Below are 22178 nucleotides of genomic sequence, written 5' to 3' on the forward strand. Positions count from 1 at the left end.
GCTGATGACACACTCCACCACTTTGTTGACGGTTAAAAGTAAGCTAATGGGGCTGTAATTGGCCGGATTGGGTTTGATCTGCTTTTTTGTGAACAGAGCATACCTTGGAAGATGCAAGTGTTGTAGCTGTACAAAAACAACTTGGTTAGAGATGTGGCTAGTTTCGGAGCACAAATGTTTAGTGCTACTGCCGGGATGCTGTCAGGGTCCGTAGTGTTTGTCATCTGCATCATGCTCAACTGATTCTTGATATCACGTGGAGTGAACTGAATTGGCTGAAGATGGGCATCAGTAATGGTGGGGACCTCAGGAGGATGCAGGGCACACCACGTCAACACAGAACAGAAGTATTTTTAGCTTTTTGTTTTTAAGCTGTTTCTTTAGTTTTCTGAGATATAGAATGAAAGTTGCCTATACTCTTATCAATAAATCAGCAATATCACTTGGGGTTGAAAAGGGAATTTTACTGGTGTGCCATGTTTGAATGCCCTCCAGCCAAGAAGCACACTATAGCTTGAGGATAGATTCCATACTGCAAAAGAGCAGTTCCTGTGGTTCACCTTACCGGAACTATCACACGCTGGTGAAAGAAACCAGTCAGGAGTTGACCAGCTGCCCGGAAAAAGGGCGGATTCTCATGGAAAAGAATAGAGGGATTGCCGATAAGTAAGAGTTATGGAATATTCAAAACTCCTGACTTCCTAAATGGCCTGTTTTTCCCTGCAGTCAATCCACAATAACTCTACTATTTCTGTGTCAGTCAGATTTGATGAATCTTTGGTGCCAGGTATACGCTATAATTATCTTGAAATTTCCAGTGTCGAGCCACTGTACTCCACTCCATGTTTCTAAGCAACAACATTTCGATTCCTAAAGCATTAGCTTTGAGACTGAATGTTTTATTTTCCCTTCTGATTCTGAACTACTCCCTGGCCTTGAAGGGTCAAGAGGTAACTACTTTATTTTCAGAACAATTGCTCCCATCTATTCAAGAAGGAAGCAATTAGTGTTGCATTGTGCGTTGTAGGGGTTCATGTGAAGCAAGCATTGTTTGCACCTGTCCAATTTGAAAAATTTGTTTTGCAACAAGTACAAAGGAGTTTGAAATTATTCACAACAGAAACTGGAAAGTCATGTGCCAATAAGTTGCGGTTTGCCAATTTGTACCATATCCAGAAAAAATTAAGAGTTGCAGTCATTTAGATAACAATAGGTAGAGCAATGAAACATACTACTATAACTGATCAAATACAAAAACACAGAACTAAAGAGATAAGGCACTCACCTAGTTGAGTTTATTCTGAAAATATTATTATGGGTGAGAAACTAACAGGAGACAGTAACAATTTTATTCCTTGTTGTCTGTTTTGTCCTCTTCTGAAGAAACTGGGTATGATTCTATGAGCATGAGGGGCTGTTATACATGTTTTTACCATTGTTGATGAGTGTTAGCAGACTATCCTAGCTAAGCCTGATCCTATCCTTTCTCAACATTGGAATGGGCAAATACATAGGCATAGTGACCATTTTCCCCGCTTCAATGTGAGCAATAAGCATCATTTTGATTTTAGAGACTACTGCTGACTTCATATGTCATCCTGCTGCACCACCATGCTAAATTATGAAGCAAAATCGTGAAGAGCTACTGGAAAACACTTACTTCATGGAAGCCAGTAGCAACAGTACGTCGGACCAGAGTTTCAGGATCATGACAGAGGGTTGAAAAAGTGGGATAAAGTTCAGAGTAGAAACATTTTGGATCCACAAAAAGTATCATGGCCTGTGTGGAAAAACGCAAAATTAAACCAAGCAAAAACAAATGTATCCTGAAGTGATGCATTTATTTGGGGTTGAATAATTTAGTAATTGCACAAGCAATAAAGTCTGGAATATTTTACAAATTCAAATTTAGTAAAACATTCAGGAACTCAGATATAAATTGATGGAATAAAGCTTGTATAATCCTGTACATTAAAATATATGTAAATCCCTTAATGGCCTTAATCCACTCTCTCTCTATAGCCTCCTCCATCCTGCAAGCCCATGCCCCAGCACTTTACTCTTTATTTTGTGCATCTTCTCCCTTCCTTTGCCCAACCATTGACAGCCGTGCCTTCAGCTGACTTAGGCCTGCAATGGAATTCCCTCTCTAAAACCCTTTGTCTATCCACTTTCCTCTCCTTCTTGAAGATCCTCCTTATGGTTACCTTTTGACCAAACTTTTGGTTGCCATTCCTCATAGCTCCTCTTTTGTTCATTTACACCTTTATGAAAGAGTTTGGCACATTTTTCATTTAAAGGTGCTACATAAATGAAAGTTGGTGGTGTTGTACATGGGGAATCATACCAAATGCAGTATTCTGGTGAAGTGGGCTTGAAGGAAAAGTCATGATATTCAGGATACTTAAGTAATTCAGTCCTCACTTTGAAGTCATATATTCTGTCCTTATTTTTATGCAATTTTAATATTTAATTGTTATACATCTTATCCCAGTGTGCACATTCTACCTTTAAAACTTTAATTCCCATCATCATCTTTTCCAATTTATTAATTCTAATATCCACATTTATAATGAAAACTACCTATGTAAATTGTAGCCAACCTTCCCTGCCTTTTGGCACTGGGGGGTCATTTTGCATTTCCACATCCAATCCACTGGTTAGCTATATGGCATTAAGTTGTTGATTTTTCTTCATTGAGTTAATTCTGAGGGAAAGCTTTAAGTCATTGCTGAGATTTAATAATGTTTGGGCCATGAGGTAGCCCCCTGTGCAATGAGGCTTGGCTTTAAGGTTATTCACACTCTGGTCTCCTTCCTCCAACTCTGTTAACTGAGTTTGTGAGGGCTTCCCTCTCACCTATTGATTAAATTAGGTAGACCATGACCACAGTCACATCGTCCGCCCCCTGCCAGACATTGAGAAAAGGCCAGCCCATTCTGAATCAGAACTGCTCCATGCCCTGATTGTGAAGCAGCATATTGTCTGCTCCAACAGCTAATTGGCTGACTATAGTTATAATCTAGACTCCCTCATCCCTCCTCTAAAAAAAGGACAGTCTGAAATAGGAAGAGAATAATTTTACAATGGTTAAAAAAATAAATGTTATATCAATATTCAGTTGAGTTATTTCTAATTATTTCTAATTTTCCTAAAATAGTTCTCCTTCTCCCTCTGCCCCTTTCCCATCCTTTTGTACCCAGTTCCCTCCTTCATGCCTCTCCCATCACTCGACCCACATCCCTTTCTCTCTTCTCCTCCCTTTTCCTAAGGGGAGACAGGAAACAAGTCGGAGTAGGTGGGATAATCCCCATAAACACTACCCGAAATCAAGGCTCCAGATGCTAGTGGCAGCTTTCCCCACCTTGCCTTGCCAAACACCACCTCGAACCACAAGGAAAGAAAATGAGACACAGAACAGGATGACAAGGAATAAAGAAAAAATTCTGGTAATAAATTAAGAAATGAGAAAAAGAAAGACAGAAGCGGAGGAGGAGAGAAAGAATCTGGATCACAGATTGTGTAGACTGGTACAGGGGTCCACATTTCCCATGTACAGATGGAGAATAGGTATAACACTAGAATTATTACACTATCTGTACATTGTGACAGGCTGAGTAGTGCAACACAAAACAAATCTACAGGTTAAAGTCAGCATTTTATAATCAGTACTTACTGGCAAGTTATAGGCACAATTCTGTCTGACAGACACATACTTTGCATCCATATCTGCTGCATAGAATTGAGTTGTGTGATCACTTTGACCGTTTTCATGTTGTAGGCCTAATGTACTAAATTTCTTGTAGAAATCCAAAAACCACAAATGTTGTTCATCAGTTAAATTCCCTAAATGGGGAAAAAAGGTAATGATTGAAAATAGTGTGTCTTGACAGACGCTGCTAACGGGATCTCCAAACCTGATTCTTAGCTGTGTTTCAGTCAATATGTTAGCAGTCCAACAGGAAAGTAGAAATACTTGGCATTGTCCACTTCATTACTCAGAATTAAGTAAGTGAATTAGAAGTAGGAGACATTTGGGAAATAGTACTGCAATATAATTAGGTTCAATGCAAGAATACAAAAGAAAAAAGTTCTAAAGTTTTAATCCAAGAATGCTAATTATAATAAGATTTAAGTCATCAAGGGACAATCAACCGTTACAGACATCAGAAAATAAAAATACTTAAAAGGTTAAACAAAATATCAAGTATATGCTAATAAGGGAAAAAAAAGAGTGATGTGAATACTGAGACCTCATGTATGAAAGGGGAAATTACATCATATCTGAAATTAAAAATAGGAGTATTAAGCATTTACAGGGAGATAAAGAAATACCTAGGACATATGCAAAAAGACAGGAATGCTACAAAAAGGAGATTAGAAGGCTGAGGAGGAGATTGAAAATGGTTAATAGGGAGTGTAGCAGAAAATGAGGGTCAATACAAAAGCTTTTTATAGTAAGAGGATAGTCACGGTACAGGAAGGGCAGAGTTAAAAAAGGCAAGTTTGTACTGGCGCGGAGTTGTGTTAGTGTGGCACAAGAAGGATAGGTTGGACAGAGATTCGTGGTGGGGGGCTGCTGGGGAGGGAGATTGTGTGGTTTACAGTAAAGACGAAATGGGAGGGCTCACTGAAAGAGAATTAATGTCCCTGGTCTGGGCCAAGAGATCAGGGTGAGAGATTAAAGGCAGTCCTAGGGTTTTGTGCACCTCAGTCAGGGTGAGAGATTAAAGGCAGTCCTGGGGCTTTGCAGGCCATGCCACAGGGCTATACATGGCACACATGTCACAGTCACGCTCCAGGGAGAGGCATGGCCTGTGTGCTCATTGGGATAAGGCACAGCTTGGTGTGCAGGGAATATTCATAGTCTTGCAGTTGATGGCAATAGGGCTGTCTGGCTCGGTACCTGGCTGCAAATGGGATATTCATGGTTAGGGGGGTCATCCATACCCTTTAAAGGGGGAAAATGGAATGGGGGAGTGGAGCGCTTTGCGAAGATCCCCTGAGGGGGGTTCTCCAATGTATGTGACCGTGTACACAGCCTCGAAAAGGGTGAGGTCCACATGGAGCTTATCGAGTTTTTGGGGACATAAATAGTGATGGGGTCAGGGGAGGAGGGCTGGAATGTCCACCCCAACTACAATGGGATCCAAGGTTACTGGGGGAGGCGAAAGAATAACTAGGTGTGTGTGTTGGGGGGGTGGAGGGGGGTAGGGTGTTCTACCTACACATTGTGAGGTTCAAGGAGGATTGGAGGGACCAAATGACTGACAGGGGGAGGGTCAAAGCTGGTGTCAAAATAAAAATGCGGCACCACCATCTTGAAACCCCATAGGTGTTGTACAGTTTGAAATTGAGACTGGAAAAGAATCTGCACAGGAGGGGTCTGAGGCAGTGTGGGAGGAGTCCATGGCTAGACTAAGGGGTCCTTTCAGGGGGCACCCTCAAACTGCTTAGAGTTACAACTCTACAGACTTAGAGCTGACAGAAAAGAGGAAGACTTCCTTGAGGAAGGGTATTTGGAGCCATTGCCTTTTAGTGCGCTTTAACGAGAGACTGCAGGAAGCATTGGCTTCACAATACAGTTGCTCCATTTGAGCTTTAACATAGAGGTATATGAAAATGGAAAATGCAGGAAACTGTTAAGGAAACACAGCTGCTGCATAGCTACCAGATCATCAAAAGCCTCTAATGTGCTTTCTCCAGCTGGCATGTATAACAGGGCATCAGTCATTGCTAAGTGCAAGTTGTGCTTGATCAGCATACCAGATCAGATATTGCAGGACTGCCTTTGTTAAGGTGGAACATTTCATGAATGCATCCAAATCTCTTCCAACCTCTGTGGGATTGAGATATCAAGCATCAGGTTTGGCACTTTGGTTACCTAGATCTGAGAGTCTGCCTCAGCTACAAGGCTGTATTAGCAAAAAGCTAGTAGCACAGAAGCAGTTCTAGGGCATGACATTGGCTTTTTACGAGTGAGAGGTCTGCCATATTTGCCCAGTATTCATTAATCTGCTGCAGCTATCAGTCCACAGGGAGAAGGCGGATTGAATAACGGAGGCTGTGCTCAATGCTGCCTTTTTGATGGCAGTGATCTGATTGAGGAGGAGGAGGAGGAGGAGGAGAAGGGCCCAGCACCGCCTCATGCAGCTTTGAGAGGAGGCCCAGCCTGAGGCCCATGGCCCTAGAGGAGCCCCAGCAACAGAGGATGCGGAGGTTAGACCCACAGAGGTGACTCATAGGACCAAGGGTTTTCAGAGAGATGATGAGCATTGGGATTGTTGAACTACCAGAGGCGGGTGTAAGTTAGCAGAGGACAACTCTTTTATAAAACCAAATGGTACAAAACAAATCACTTAGCCTTGATGGTTGAAATCCAAACAAATCTAAGGAAGGATCAATTGACATTCCAACAATAATTTTACAAAGATGTGCTAAAGTCCACAAGTTCACAATTGAAGTTCCCTCTTTAAAAAAGAGGCCAAGTTGAGCCAGAAAATTAAAGGCTAGTTAGTCTGGCTTTAGCTTAGATAAAAGACTAGCATCTCTAACACAGGAGGGCATTACTAAACACTCGACGAACCATAGGAACATAGGGCGAGATTTGCCCTTGGTGGGGCAGTTGGGAGGCCGAATGCTGCCCGCAATCAGTTCCGTACTGCGATTTCACACTGGTGGGCCCCGTGGAACATGAGCGGGCGGGGGGAGGGCAAGCATGTGCGTGAAAGAGAGCTTTAATCTCCCTGAGGCACGGAGCTGCCTCAGGGAGATGAAGCGGTTTAAAAAAAAATAAAGGAAATAAAATTCTCATAAAACACATCCCCTCATGTGAATCTGTCACATGTGCTGGGACATGTTTTTAATTCAAAAATAAAATTTTTATTTGATGTTTATTTGCTTTAGGAAATCTCATCCCGCCCGTGGATGAGGTATCCTAAAAAATGTAAAGGCCGCTTGGCCTTTTCGCCTTAATAGGCCTTTCAATTGTCGGCAGCCGCGCAGCCGACTTCGATGCGCGCCTGCCGAACGAAATATCGCGAGACTGTGTGATGATGTCGGGGTGCTCACCCGTCATCATCGCATATCATTTTACGCTCAGGATGTCGGGCGCGCGCCCGCATGCCGAACATAATATTCTGCCCATATGAACAGGAGCAGCCCATTTGAGCCTATTCCATCATTCAGCTAGATTATGACTGATCTGCACCTTAACTCACCTTTGCTCTATAGCCCTTGACATCCTTGCCTACAGAAAAATACCTTCTCAGTCTAGAAAGTTTTAACTGACCCAGTTTTTTTTTTGGGAAGGGTTTGGGACGGGGGACGGAGCTATGGGGAGGGAACAGAAATTCCACATTTTTCACTCCAATTGGGGGAAAACTTGTTTTCCAATTTCACTCCTGAATGCCCTAGTTCTAAATTTGAAAGTTGTGCCCTCTTATTCTGGATTCTCTCACTACAGGAAATAGTTTCTCTTCATCTAATCTAATGAATCCCTCAATCATTTTAAACATCTTGATTAGATTAACCCTCTAAGCTCCTAAACTCAAAGGAATACAAACTGTGTTTATGCAGTACATCTTCATAATTTAACCTTGTAATCCCTGGCAAAGTTTTGGTGAATTTGTGCTGCAGTAGAAAGAGATTTTGCAGACCAAGTATAGAAATCTTTTTAAAGTAATATACAGTCACAAGAAGAAAAAACAAAAAGGCAATAGCAATGGTGGCCTTAATCTTAAAAGAGCTGGACTATAAGGGGCAGAATGTTATGCTTCAGTTGTATAGAGCCTAGGTCAGCTATAATTATAAGTACTTGCCTTGGTTTTCAGAGGTGTTGGGTATTGGGATTGTAGAACCAGAGGAGGGTGTAAAAAAAACAAATGATACAAAACAATAGTTTTGATGGTTTAAATCCAAACAAATCTAAGGAAGGATCAATTGACATCCCAGCAATCATTTCCCAAAGATGTGCTAAAAGTCTAGTTCACAAATGAATTTTCCCCTTAATTTGTGCACTCAAATATTTGAGCACTGCACCTCATGAAGGATATACTGGCCTTGGATGGGACACAGTGAAAATTCACCAGGCTGATGTCAGGGTTCAGAGGGTTAAATTAAGAGGACAGGTTTCATACACTTGTCTATATTCCTGATGACTCCTTCCAAAGCCGATGTATCTTTCCTGAGGTTGTTACACAGCAATGTACAATACTGGTAATTGTGTTGTAGCTCCTTCGCTGTTGGAAGATGGGTACACAAGGACAGTAGGATACAGTTAAGCAAGTAATTAAAACCAATATTGACATTCAAAGGCAGATAGGAAGAGAAGAAAATAAAAAAAAACCTCCACTTAGCCATATATGTTTTAAAAATACTACTATAACTGAAGTTAAGAAACTAAAACAAAACTTACAAAATTTACCTGAGAGACCATGACAGAGTTTTCCTAGTTGGTGTGACAATGGTGCAAGGATAGTCTCATCTGCTTTGAATGATTTTTCACAGAACATCATCACCAAGGGAAATATAATTTGGGTACGGTCATCTAACAAAATCATCACAGAATAATTTATTACTGATAGAACAGAAGTAAAGAGGAAAATAATCCTATACAAAAACTGCACCAACCTCAAAAAAAGTTCATTGAGCATACAGATGTTAAATGGGAAATTAATATTTCAAACTGCCAAATGGAACTGTTTTGCTAGAAAGTGTTGAGGTCTACTTTTAAGAAAAGATATTTTATTTTACCATGCTGCCAAAGCATCACATAGCTTGCTTAGACATTACTTAATGTTGTTCCTTTTTTTGATTACTTCCCTCTAAAATGTTTTGAGGTGTTTTTCCACACTAAAGATGCTATAATAAAATATAGGAAGGTATCAAAGCACCTTGGTACACAAGATAGTACATAGGTTCCTGCAGAAGGCCCTTTTTTCACTTTTGAAATGAAAGGGTAAATGCCGTGAAGCATCGATACAGAAAATGATCAAAATAAATCAATTATTACCACAATCCATGACAATTCAAACATCAAATTTATTAGGGAATCTGTGTAAATATCTCCTGACTCTGAGTCAATATTAGGTAGAACTGGGATAAATTAAGTTTATTGACAGGTAAAGACAGGTATTATTTCAAACACAGCACTATCTAGTATTAATTTTAGTTCATGTTAATGTTTTTAATTGATTTTGCTAATGGATGCAAGTCTTTTTACATTCTTTGAAAGTACTTATCCTTCATAAGCCTTAGATTAACAATTTTTTCCACTCTATCTCAGGAGCTCCATACCCTCAGAAGTCATGTGAAATTTGCATGAACCTCCCTACCCCAACTGCTTAAAAGTCAAATGATGTTCTATTCACAGTGGAGTAGAATCCAGAATAGCTACTAAATTAACTACTGTTGTTGTCATCAGGTTCCAATCAAAACTGTTGCAAATAAAGATAGAATGTTTAACAGCCTTTTGGTGTAAAGTGGTTCCAGTCACCATAAATTCAATGTTGCAATTTGGTGTTGTATGGCTCTGAAGTGAAACGTTTTCTGAATATCAAGCATGTACACACCACTGAAGGTAGAAGACCATCACTTCCTCTGAAGGTTAATTCCTTCTTCATACTTCTTAACTAGCTGAAAATTGAATTCTAAAAGCTAGGGAAGCATTTCCATTTTGGGCTGGAATTGAATAGCTTAACTCTGAGAAAAGTACAGGGCAATAAAGTGAATGTTAAATTGACCATGGTTAGGGTTTTTGCTGACTTTTGACCCAATATACATTCCAATCGAGAAGGTATGGGAGATGAAAGATATGCTGAGTGTTTCAGGTTCAAAGGAAGCAAATGTTGGAGTTTTCAGAGAAGAAACTTCAACAAGTCATAGAAGTTGTCATGTTAATGCCTGACTCTCTGTTAAGTACTTGGAATTTTAATGTGTTAGTCTTATAGTTATGCTAGAGCATTTGATGCTGATGATTGTATGTATTTTGGAATAAACTACGCCAGTTTCAAACTCAAAAAAAAACAAAAGCTTCTGTTGGTTTTAAACTAAAAAACATCATGTCCTTTAAGTTTACTAGCCTCATACGATCTGCTCTCTGGCTTCGTGGAGTAGTGAAATGACTCCTTGCAAACTCTCTCACAAGACTCTTCAGCTGAACGAAAGAAGTAGTCCTTCTGAACTCAAGGATGCTTTTTTTTTAAGTAATAGGGGTATTTATTTTTCTTCCTACTGCTTGCGAGTTTCCAGTTATAAATTACTGAACAGAAGCAAGCGTATTCTCCTTTTGGAAAAATATATGAGGTCCTGTGTGCTAATTTTTTTGGGTTGAAAGTTTTTTTTTGCGATACTAAATGACTCAAGTTAAACAACTCCTAGTTGGTCAAGACCATGTCGATTTTCAATTCCCAAATAAACAAAGAATTCTGAGGCTCATTATAACAAATAAACACACAAGTGGGTTACCCAACCCCCGTCCTTTATAGTCAACTCGGATCCCCTCAAAGTGTTTGCCCCTATTTACCGCAGCCAAGGTGTGAGCCTGATGGCAATCTTTCTTTCTCATACACACAAACACACACACACACAAACACTTATTTGACTCATTCACAACTCATTACAATGATGAGTCCACTCTTCAGGTGGCAAACATGTTGGAAATCCAATGAATGAATATTTGTTTGCAGTTGGGCTTCACAAAATGAAAGGCAATGTAAATTAGATCGTTACACGTGCAGTATTTTTAATCATGCACTTTCAGTCTGACAAGGATTCTGATTCCGCAATTTGTTTTGGTATTTTGTTTACTTCATCAGTGTTATCATGGGAAGGTGTGTTTTCAATAGTTTTTCTTGTTGCATGTATAGTAGTAACTTTAGTGTATACAAAATGATGGAAGTGAAGTAGTGTATAATGTTGGCAGACCTCATAACATCCATTCGAACTATATTTTTAAACTAAAAAGTATTTGACAAGCTTATAATCAAGATAATAAAACAATTCCATAAAACTCTATCCAATGGGCAGTCTCACAAGACTGTCTTATAGAAACCATTGTTTAATTTATAATTTCACTTAAACTCTGTCAATACATTATTAGGTCAGAATTGTCCCTTCATTATCACCAAAGGTTAACATTTAGAATTTACTATATGCTTGAGTTTACTAATTCACTGACCACATAAGTTGTTATCTCTGGGTTAACTTACCGCTGTCAAACATCACAAGCAGATTAACAATGGTATCAAATGCAGCAATGCGTACACTGCTCCCTTCATCCTTAGCCAACTCCACTAACTCAGGAAGTATTGCACTTTTTGTCTGCTCAACCCTGTATAATGAAAATAAAAACAATTTGTATGAAAGATCAAAGAAAAGTCCTACTGATGTAGAATGCCCTACTTGTCTTACAAATTCTATTAAAGGTCTTCTTTCAATCCCATCAATGTAACCTGAATGTAAGTCATATCAATTGCCTGGAAGTTAGTAAATTTATACAGGGAAGTCATGGGTGAATAAAGCCTAAAGCATGAGCCCTAATTACAGAGGTTTATGGAGCATCAAGAATGAGTGATGATTGAATCTCACACTAAATCCAAAACACTCAGAATTAACTCCACTTTTTAGAAAGGAGTATGCAACCATATATTAGTGATGTAGGTAATTAAATTGAGTTGTTTAAGATTACAGAACAGTTTCACCAACTCCAAGGAGCCCCTGTACCATAATTTCAAAATACTCCCGTTTCCTTAATTTTGCACCCATCAAAGCCAAATTTAAACAAGAAACCAAAATTTACCCAAGTATCTCTAACATTATGTATCTGAATGGTATCAAGATTAGATCATTATAATTCCAGCAATATAGACTATATTATAGCATAACATTTAACTATAAAAGCTGTCTATATTGTATGGATTTATAAAAATGTAATTAGCACTATAAAATAAACAACTGAATTTAGCAGGCAAGCTGTTTTTAAATATAAAACTGAAAATGCTACATGCAAACATAATTTATAAATTTGACCTAAATGTTAAAGAAATTACAGTTTTTAAAAGTCTTCAAGTGCACTTAACAGCTTTCTAATGTTATGTAATCTGAAGCAAAAACAGCTGTCCAAATTAAATATAATATATACACCACAAATTTCACCTTGATCCATTCTATTTTGTAGAGTCAGGACTTAATATCGTCTTTATAGCAGTAGCACTATGTTCATGAATATTTCCTGATATTCTCCCTCCTATAATTTGGCACAGAGTTGCCCAGTCTGATGGATTATTTGCTTAGTTAAGTTTCATGTCGCTCAGAAAATTGCAGCATTTATGGTTTTCTCTAATATCTAGCATTCTTATTTTACTTAAACAATGGCTACATAGGTTTGAAATGTAAGTTAAGATATTTACCCAATTCCTTGTGCTATGAATTCCAGCTGACGACACATACAGGAGCGAACTTCATATTCTACATCCTGGCAAAGTGATTTCACTAGAGGCAGAATATCTCGTTTTATTCTGCAGAGACAATGTAGCTGTTATGTACATTTTTGCCTATTTTCTAATAATTTAAAATAGGCACACATAGCTTAAATGTACTGTCTTAGAACATATCAAGGAAATATTACAAAAAGTGATTGAAACTGCAACAACATCAATATTATCCTAATTCCAAGATATTTTATATTCCAATGTGGTATCCTGCATAACACAGAAGCATGAAAAATTCAAGAGAGAGAGAAAGAAAGAAAGGAAGAAAGAGAGAGAAAGAAAGAGAGAGAGAGAAAAAAAAAAGAGAGAGAGAGAGAGACAGAGACAGAGAGGGAGAGATTGATTTATAAAGCAGCAATTTACAAGCAATGATATCGGGGTTTATCTCATTCTCTAGTCAATGGAATGGAACCACTTCTACCATGAAATGTTTTACTTCATATTCCAGCTAAAACCAAGGCGCTTCCTCATCCCACAAGCGGGATGAGGTTTCATGAAGGTTCTATTAATTAAATAAAAAATTTTATGAAAATTCATAAACATGCCCCAGCTCATGTGACACTGTCACATGAGGAGATATGTCTGAATAATTTTATTTTTTTACTTATTCCAACTTCAGAACTGAACTTAATCTCCCTGAGGCAGCTCCATGCCTCAGGGAGATTTCTGCGCTCTTTTGCGCGCATGCCCTCCCCCTGCCTGCACAAGTAGCGCTACCAGGCACGCGTCACAGTGGGTGGGCCTTAATTAGCCCGTCCACGTAAAATGGCGGCGTGCAGCCGATCGCGGGTGGCAATCGGCTCCGCGCCCGCTCCCCCAGCCCACTCGATGGGGAGAAAATTCTCCCCATGATTTGAGAACAGAAAAGGCTATGATAGCCCATATAATCATACTTGACACCATTTTAGAACAATAAATTGTATTTATAGAGTGTCTTTAACATAGAATACAGACCAAAGCAGAAGGGGTACAAAAAAATAAAAGGGATAAATGAATGGGTGCTGAATCATGGCAGAAGGGTTAAGGGCTGACTAAAAGCTTGGCTGAAAAGATGGACTGAAAGATGGAGAGATTTATGGAGGATATTCTACAAATTAAGACCAAGATGGTTAAAATTTCTACCATCAATGGTTGGGCAAAGGGAGGTGAGTGTACAAAGACCAAAGTTCGAGGACGAAAGGCTGAGGATGGAATATAAAAGTGGAAGAGACTGCAGTGATAGGGAGAGTAATCCTGCGGAGACTTTAAATTCAAGGCTTTTAGGGACAGAGAATCAATGAAGGTCAGCAAGAATTGGGAAGGATGGTGTTATCTGGAGTGCAGGATGAAAGCCCAGCAAAGATGAGCTTGAATTCTAGATGTGGCAAAAATGTGGATAAGGATTTTGGCAACAGTGGGGCTCACAATATTATCGAGGGAGCACAATACTATCAAGGGAGAAACAAACCGTCATGGTGATGGATAAAATTTGAAAAGTGTGATGTTATTTTTTGATCTGGGGCTGAACAAGAATTTATACAGCTTGAACAAATGGCTGAGTTGGGAGGATGGAGACAAAAGCAAGGCCACAGTTCACCTGGCAACAATGGTTTGATCTTTCTGATACACTGAAGAACATTTTGATCTTTGTTAGGCAGTCTGACAGCACAGAGGTGTTAAGAGGGAATAGTGAAGGAGGACAGCTGGGTGTTATCAGCATACATATTTTACATTTTTGCAACATTTTTGGTCTAAACTTGCAACCATGTGATAGTGATGCATCACCACCTGCACATGTTGTACATCGCCACCTGTACATGTTGCACATCGCCACCTGTACATGTTGTGATCAACCAGATTGCTACTTAGAAAAATTAAAATTCCATTTATACTTTCTTGTTACTTTGTTTTAAACAGATAGAAGTAGATGTCTCAATTTGCTTCAATTTTATTTTCAGAAATTAATTTAAACCAAACTTCACCTTAGATTGTATAGCCTACAGCAAGGCATACTGAATAAAACAACCAGTAATAATTCTTCACAAAAATAGAAATGAAGCCTATAACCAAATACTAAATAAGATTTCTGTACATTATTAAAATCTACCAAAAATTTATAGAAAATAAAGCTATAATTTAAAAATCCTGTCAAAATTGCAAAATATAGTATAATGAATAACTGCAATATAAAACAAACTAAAACAAAAGTGGCATATACCTAGAGAAAAGAAAAATTCTTGGCTCAGTTAAAAAAAGATCAACGCAATCCTCGAAGGTTCAGTGCAATAAACTATGGTTAAAAAGTACCAAGTGTGCCTACATGGCTGTTAACTCATTGAAATGTTTCTGATAAAGCTTCAGCCATTTAACCATCATCTGAATCTCAAAATGAAACGTTCACACTTAGAAATAGCTTTCTATACATAAGGATGGATGGTATGTAGATAATGGAAATAGTTTACTCCAGATTTGGATCCATATTTTGAATAACAATATTAATCATGCTGGACAGTGACAGCCTGTGCACTTTCTGCCATTGAGACAGAAAACCCATATTTAAAAATATTGCCAGACTCTAGATTAGAAGTAATTTTTATCTTCACATCAATGGTTCCACAAAAAAAGTGAATGGTATGTTAACTAACTCCTCAAAATGAGTAGAAGAGATATTTATCCATTAAAGGGATTCAAGATTGCAAGGATTAAATAGTAGATAGAGCACTAAATTTAGATCTGTTTGGGTAAATCATTTGTGGATTGCAATGAATTAACATACAATTCACACCTTGAAATCGTTGCTCAATCACTTTCAGAGGTAAGATGGAAATCTAATTTTCATCTAGAAAATGTATTTGTGGTTATTAACTTGTTTGGGGAAATTAACTAAGCTGACTGCAGTCCAATTGTACAAATAGGTTTCTGGTCCTTAGCTGATGTTCTTATGTAACCTTTATATGCAAATTTATAAAAGTCAGATTGAACTGTAGATAAGTAATGCAGAGATTCATAATTACTAAGCAATGAACATCGGGCCAATATGTCCATGCAAGAATACAATATTGACAGAAATTTTATTAGAATACCAACTATCTTTCTTGCCTCTGCTAAAATATTTAGCAATTCTTGCACATCAGAGAACTCATACAAGTAGTATGACAGCAGACCATAGTATATAATGTTGCATTCATATCAGATCTTTGTGCTTAGCAGAGAAGTATCAATATTTATTTTCACTTACATATGAGATTCAAATTTCCTGGCAACTTTTCCCAGAATCTTGCAGCTAGCTAAACGTGACTGGATTGTCTGTGATAATTGAGCCTTTGAAACCAGTGGGGACAAAATCTAAACAAAAGTAAAAAAGGTTACTATGGAAATGATTAGTTCCAACTGGTCACTGCAGCTAAATTTAATAGTTTCCAATTTAGCACATTTACACCACATAATGCACTGTATGGTTAATTCACAGTAAAGGTTTTTAAAATTCTACAACTACTGAATACGTTATGGGATTACAGGTTCTTTGCAGAATCCACTTTCTATAGAATTCCTCACCACATGCTTAAGTTTAAGAGAAATTGCATTAAGAAGCTGCTTCACCGTGATAAACAATGAACAATAAATAAATCAAGCTGGAGCTTATTTTTACTCAAGCGTTTTAGCAAGCCTAAAATCCCTCTATAAAAAGAGTCATATTCCCTAAAGTTATTCCAATATCAAGGAACATGAGTAAGAAGTGATAATTATTAAAGGTAGAAGATAACATTGAAAGGTTAAATGATTTGTCATCAACATCTTGTATTTATATAGCGCCCTTAACATTATAGAAGATCCACAGGTTCATCACAGAGACATGTAAAGCAAAATATAACACTGAGCCACATAAGACATTAAGGCAGATGACCAAAAGCCTGGTCCAAGAGGTAGCCTTTAAGGGGTATTTTAAGTGATGAAAGCGGCAAGGTTTAGGTTTAAGGAGTTTTAGAGAATTTAGGGCCCAGGCAGTTGAAGTCATGGGCATCAATTAAAATCAGCTGCTCAATAGACCAGAATTAGAAGGGCGTAGATATCTTGGAGCTGGAGGAGATTACAGAGGTAGGGAGGGGTGAGGCCATGGAGGGGTTTGAAAACAAGGATGAGAATTTAAAAATTGAGGCATTGCTTCACTGGCAACCAGGGTAGGTCAGCAAGCACAAGGGTGATGGTTCCCTAAAAATCCAATCTGAAAAGTAAATATCAAAATTGTCACAACTTTTTTTGCTGTGGGATGATAAAGAATTAAAATTGTACCGAAGTATTTACTACCTCTTGTCAAATGGATTACTAATGGATGTTGCTTCATTAACCTTTTGCTCCAAGAATACCAATTAAAATTTTTCCTCATTCCACTACAGTGAACATATAATACATCAGAATCTTTTTTTACATAAAGAACTAAAAATGCTTAACATTTTTTTCCCATATTCAACTATATTATTTATTTCTACATTCAATCCCTGTATTTAATTTTTATTAGTTGTAAATTCTCAAGAAACAGTATTTATGACTGTGCTGAACAAACTACCAATTGGTCTGCATTTTTAGTTACAAAAGAGGACGTCTATTAAAGTTAAATCCCAACTGCAAACCATTTCATTCCCTAGCTGTTTGTACAATTATAATGTTCAAATAGATATCTTGCCCCCATTTTCTCAACTGTCAATGATGCTGCGTATTGGCGGAATCTCAGCCAGCCACTGTCTTTGATTTATGAATTCAAACCAGGTCATCACCAGTGAACAGTTTAAACGAAAATGCATGCGATCCAGAATTTAGAAAAATGAAGATGCAAACTTAGATTCTTAAATTATAAACTATGCTTTCTTTTTAAATAAGAATCTATCCATTGGTATCAGTATATTTAAAAATGCCCAATTCACTTTACTGAAAAAGTCATTTGCAACAAAATTTGCTACCGTTTTTTAGTAATTTATAATAAAATATTGTTGCATAATTTTGCGTAATGGAAAAATTCTGAAAATGAAAAATATAAACTGCTTCATCTGAACATTCAGAACATAAAAATGTAAGAAATAAGAGGAGTAGGCCATTCAGCCTCTTGAGCCTGCTTCACCATTCAATAAGATCATGACTTATATTCTACATTAGTTATGCCTTCTTCCATCAATTCCCATTTCCTTTCATTTCCTTTGTATCCAAAAACTTGTTCATCTTCACTTGAATATGCTCAATAATGAATATTTTCCAAAGATTCATAGCTCTTTGAGTGAAGAAATTTCTCCTCATCTCTGTCCTAAATGGCCAGCCTCTTATCCTGAGACTGTGGCGCCTTTTTCTAGGCTCCCCAGCCAGAAGAAACATTCTCCCAGCATCTACCACATCAAGAACCTTGAGAATTTCATGTTTCAATGCAATCACCTCTATTTCTTATAAACTCTATGGAACATAGGCTTAATCTATTCAATGGGCGGAATTTTCCGAGCCCATTGGTGGTAGGCGTGATAGGCGGCATGTGCGGAAAATATAGCGGGACCCACTTCACGATGGCACGAAGGCAAGTCGCAATCTTCAGCTCAGCCCGCCAACGGTGGGCCACGTTTCCTGCCATCGGTCAGCAGGGAGCTAATTGTAATACATTAGCATAATTAAAAGGCCATCCCGCCAGGCTCTTGGAACCCCACCGCATCGGTCTGTCCATGTCGGCGGGAAAGCGCGCTGATATGTTTCACAACAGCACGCAGGCGACGTGCACTTGGCAGCCTTCACTTTGGGGGAACTGAGGTGAGTGAGCAGCAGTGTTCTCCACAGCTTGCATGCGGTTTATAGGCCTCAGGGGCGCTGGGGAGGAGGTGGGGGGGGACTGATGACCGCTGAGGGGTGGGGGGTGTCTGGAGTCAAGTGCTGGTCAGCCTCGGAGACGACCGCTATGGTGGGGGTTTCAAGTGTTGCCCTGGCGCTGCATCCCGCACACAGGCAATCAAGGTGGGGGGGCAGAGTAAGCGAGGGAAATGGATACGCATTATGGACACCTGTGTAAACTGACCAGGCCTCTGCAACTATGACAGATCAGGCGCAGCCACAGCGATATGATTGGGGTCAGGATCCTAGCCTGCCCACCAATGCAAGCATCACAGAGGCTATAAAGGGCCACCAAGCGCTCCATATCTTAAACCCCCCCACCACACCCCCAGCGCAGACTTCGAGTCAGCCACCACTTTATTGGATCGCAGAGCAGTTGACTGCACACGTTGTACAATCTCCTCGCCAACACTGGCCATGTAGCAGTCACTGCTGGGGGCATTCACAACCCCTTGCAATCTCAGCATCCCGGTTTGGGCCAGTGTCCCTCATGTCCCAGGTTGACAGGGCAGCCATGCAGCACATTCACCTCTGGCCATCTGAGGGGTGACCAGCACACTCCGGAAAGCATTAAGGAGCGGTCACACAGGGTCAGGAAAGGTGCTAAGTACAGCCATGATAACCACATCTCTCTCGCTTTTATGCTGCAGGAGAACCACGTCAGGATCGTGGATCCTAGTGACCTAGCTGTATGCCTGATGGCCTACAGAGAGCGTAGAAGATGGAGGACAGAGCAACTAAGGCACCTGGCCATGTAAAGGCAGGAGCAGCAACCTCATGAAGAAGGGACAGCAGGGGCTCCCACACACGCTGCCCAGGAGCAACAGCGAACTGTGGCTGGTTGGCGCCTAGCAACACCCAGGGTTTAGACGCTGCCTGCCATTCCTGCAGATGACTGAGAACCAGTGTCGCCAACAATTGCACTTACTGCAGGACTTGGTTCAAAGGAGACATGGAGAGCGTCCACTGCCAGTGGCTGTGAAAATGACTGCAGCGCTCAATTTCTATGCCAGTGGTTCCTTTCAGGGCTCCACAGTTGATCTCTTTCACAATCCACCATCCACAAATGCATCCATGAAGTCACGGATGCCATCTTATCCATGGCACACAACTTTGTGCATTTCGCCACGACCAGGGCAGCCAGGATGCAAGGGCCATTGGATTCACCTCGATCTCAGGATTCCCACAGGCGCAGGGTGCGACTGGCTGCACTCATGTGACACTCAGGTCTCCATCGCTACACTCAGTGCACTTCATCAACCGCAAGGGCTTCCACTCACCGAATGTGCAGCTGGTATGAGACCAACAGAAACGCATCCTGCAGGTATGTGCACGGTTTCCAGGGAGTATGCACAATGTCTATATCCTGAGTCGTTCACAGATCCCTGCAGTCTTCTAGGGTCCACAGAGGCTGCAGGGTTGGCTCTTTGGGGACAAGGGCTACCCTTAGAGGCCGTGGCTGATGACACCTGTGCAGCGGCCTCAGACTGCAGCAGAACGATGCTATAAGGCTCATGCAGCAGCTCACAATTTGGTGGAGCAGGCCATCAGGATGCTGAAGATGCGGTTCCGATGCCTGGACCGGTCTGGTGCAGCCCTACAATACAGTCCGCAGAGGGTATCATGCATCGTCGTCTGCTGTGCCCTTTACATCCTGGCGCTGCAACGGGGTGAGGAGCTGGCTGAGGAGGAGATGGAGGAGCTGCACGTCTCCTCCAATGAGGTGGACGCTGACAGGGATGAGGGCGAGTGGGTCCTCAGTGGCGACGACGACGGGAATGAGGTTCACGCACTGACTAGACGAGGCAGGCACACTCGGGAGGCCCTCATTGCTGTTAGATTTGAGGAGAATGATGAGGACATGCAGTGAGGTGTCCCTGTAGATCCTCACATCACAGTTGTGAACGTTTGACTCCAGTCTGGCTTATCTCAGCGCCAATACCCTCTGTGAGAATGCTCCTGTCATGGAGATGCAGTGCAGGCCCTAATAGTCGCTCAATCGCAGGAGGATGATGACAACATGCAGTGAGGACACGCCATAGATCTTCACATGGCCTCTTGAGAATGTCTGACTCTTGTCTGGCAGAGGGTAGCTCACTTGCGCTCCATGATCAGGGCCATCTTGGAGACGGAGCCATGAAGCTTTAGATGTATCTGATGCTGTGTCCGCCTTTAGCACCTCAGCCCTTCAGGAGCTGGTGCACAGCATCACTGGTCGCAGATGCTGGTATGATGGGGGCCAGCCCCGCCTTAAAAAGGTGCTGAGAGCACACAGAGAGTATGAGAGAACTCTGTGACGCCTGCCCACTCCATTCTGGCAGCAATGACCAGCACTGCCGAGGTGCAGGCATCAGTAACGTTTCCAGGGAGTGAGAGGCTGGACCATCGTTGTGGTCTGATGGCTGCACAGAGCACAGAGAAGAGGCCCTGGACTGAGACACCTGCCTTTTATCTTGTGTGGAAAGGTTTCACATCTGAGTGACAAGAATACTGCTCATCAGAACAAGGAGCCATAGGCAGGGAGACATTCTTGGGAATTTATTAACAATAGTGAACATTATGTACAAATGATTAACACCCGTGGCCAGGCTGTGCAACTAATTCTCCTCAACTGTCCTAACCCTGCCATTACGTCTTGGTGCTCCCCAGACATCCACAGCAGAGGCAGCCTGCTGACTGTGACGCCCTGTCTGTGATGACTTTGGCGGGTGTCCTCTGGAGGACCGAGACTTTGAGCGCGCCGGCCTGCTTTCAGGATCCTGCTGTGTGGCAGTGGCACCCTCCTCAGCCTGTGAAGCTGGGTCTGCAGAGGTCACAGGAAGGGGGGAGTCAGATGGGCCGGTCACTCCCAGAGTCACCTGGGTGGATGGCCCCGGAGCATGCACCTGCGGATCCTCCTCCCTATGGGTGCCCGAGGGCCCCGGCTGACTCCGTGAGCGGAAAGAGTAGCTGGAGTGAGATCGAGCTACCCAGCACCCCTCTCGTGTACACACTGTTGGAGGTCAAATATGGCCTCAGCGATGGAGTTCAGCCTGCGCAGCAGTGCAGGAGTGAATTCCTGGACCAAGGTCTCCATGGCGGCCACCATTCTGTCTCGGCGGGTTGCAATGCCAGCGCTATCACCTCAGCCTGAAGACGGACAGACTCCTCCATAGTGCCTTGCAACCTGAGTGCAGCGGCCATCCCTTCCTGGCCTCCAGCAGTCCTCCGAGTGCCGGAGACCTGGGAAGTCCCTGCCTCCGCCTGCTGTGGATCAGAAAGTGCGATGTGCTCACCAGGTTGTGGTTCCAAGGCCACTCTAAAGCTAGGTCCCACCGAGGTGTGTGTCTCTGTGCTGGTGGAGCGTGTGGGTGAGCACTGTGAGGGATTTCGGGGACGGTGCATTCAGATTCCTCTTCGGAGGTTTCTTTGGAGCTTGCTTGGAGGCTCTGGGTCGTGTACTCTTTCTGCTGCTTCCCAGATGTGCCTGCAAAAGCAAGGGGGGAATAACTGGTTCATGGCAGTGGCCTGTGAAAGAGGACACATCACGCACAGCATGGTTATCTGATGGGTGTTGCACTGCTGGGTCCTCACTTGGTAGAGCAGCGCCGGCCTCACCATCAGCACAGGACAAGTCCCGGTCATCACCGGCCAGCTGGATAGTTCTATTTTCAAATTCTGTGAGAACTTTGAATTCCAGCATCCCTCCACCTGTTTGCGACCTTTCCCTTCTGTTGTGAGCCAGTTTGTCCTGCACGGATAGAGATGGGGAGAGTGTATCAGGACAGGTGCCGGGCCAAATGATAAGTATGCCTGGCTTGTGTGGGTGGTGAATGGTTCCATGGGCGGGATGAGGACAATGACGGCGTG

The 22178-nt window shown here is 41.4% G+C and overlaps 1 protein-coding gene across 3 annotated transcripts in view; it reads right to left on the bottom strand.

Moving 5' to 3' along the window:
• ppp4r4 (protein phosphatase 4, regulatory subunit 4) overlaps nucleotides 1-22178 on the bottom strand; it is a 167445-nt gene that overhangs the window by 48736 nt on the left and 96531 nt on the right. For all 3 annotated transcript variants that reach the window (XM_078562179.1, XM_078562178.1, XM_078562180.1), the window contains 6 exons: nucleotides 15709-15815; nucleotides 12411-12518; nucleotides 11211-11332; nucleotides 8426-8548; nucleotides 3677-3846; nucleotides 1661-1780 (listed from right to left, as the gene is read on the bottom strand). In XM_078562179.1, the coding sequence (XP_078418305.1) occupies nucleotides 1661-1780; nucleotides 3677-3846; nucleotides 8426-8548; nucleotides 11211-11332; nucleotides 12411-12518; nucleotides 15709-15815 (750 nt within the window). The remainder of the gene's footprint in view (nucleotides 1-1660; nucleotides 1781-3676; nucleotides 3847-8425; nucleotides 8549-11210; nucleotides 11333-12410; nucleotides 12519-15708; nucleotides 15816-22178) is intronic.

This window comes from Cetorhinus maximus, chromosome 18, assembly GCF_964194155.1.
Source record: "Cetorhinus maximus chromosome 18, sCetMax3.hap1.1, whole genome shotgun sequence".
Taxonomy (NCBI): Eukaryota; Metazoa; Chordata; class Chondrichthyes; order Lamniformes; family Cetorhinidae; genus Cetorhinus; species Cetorhinus maximus.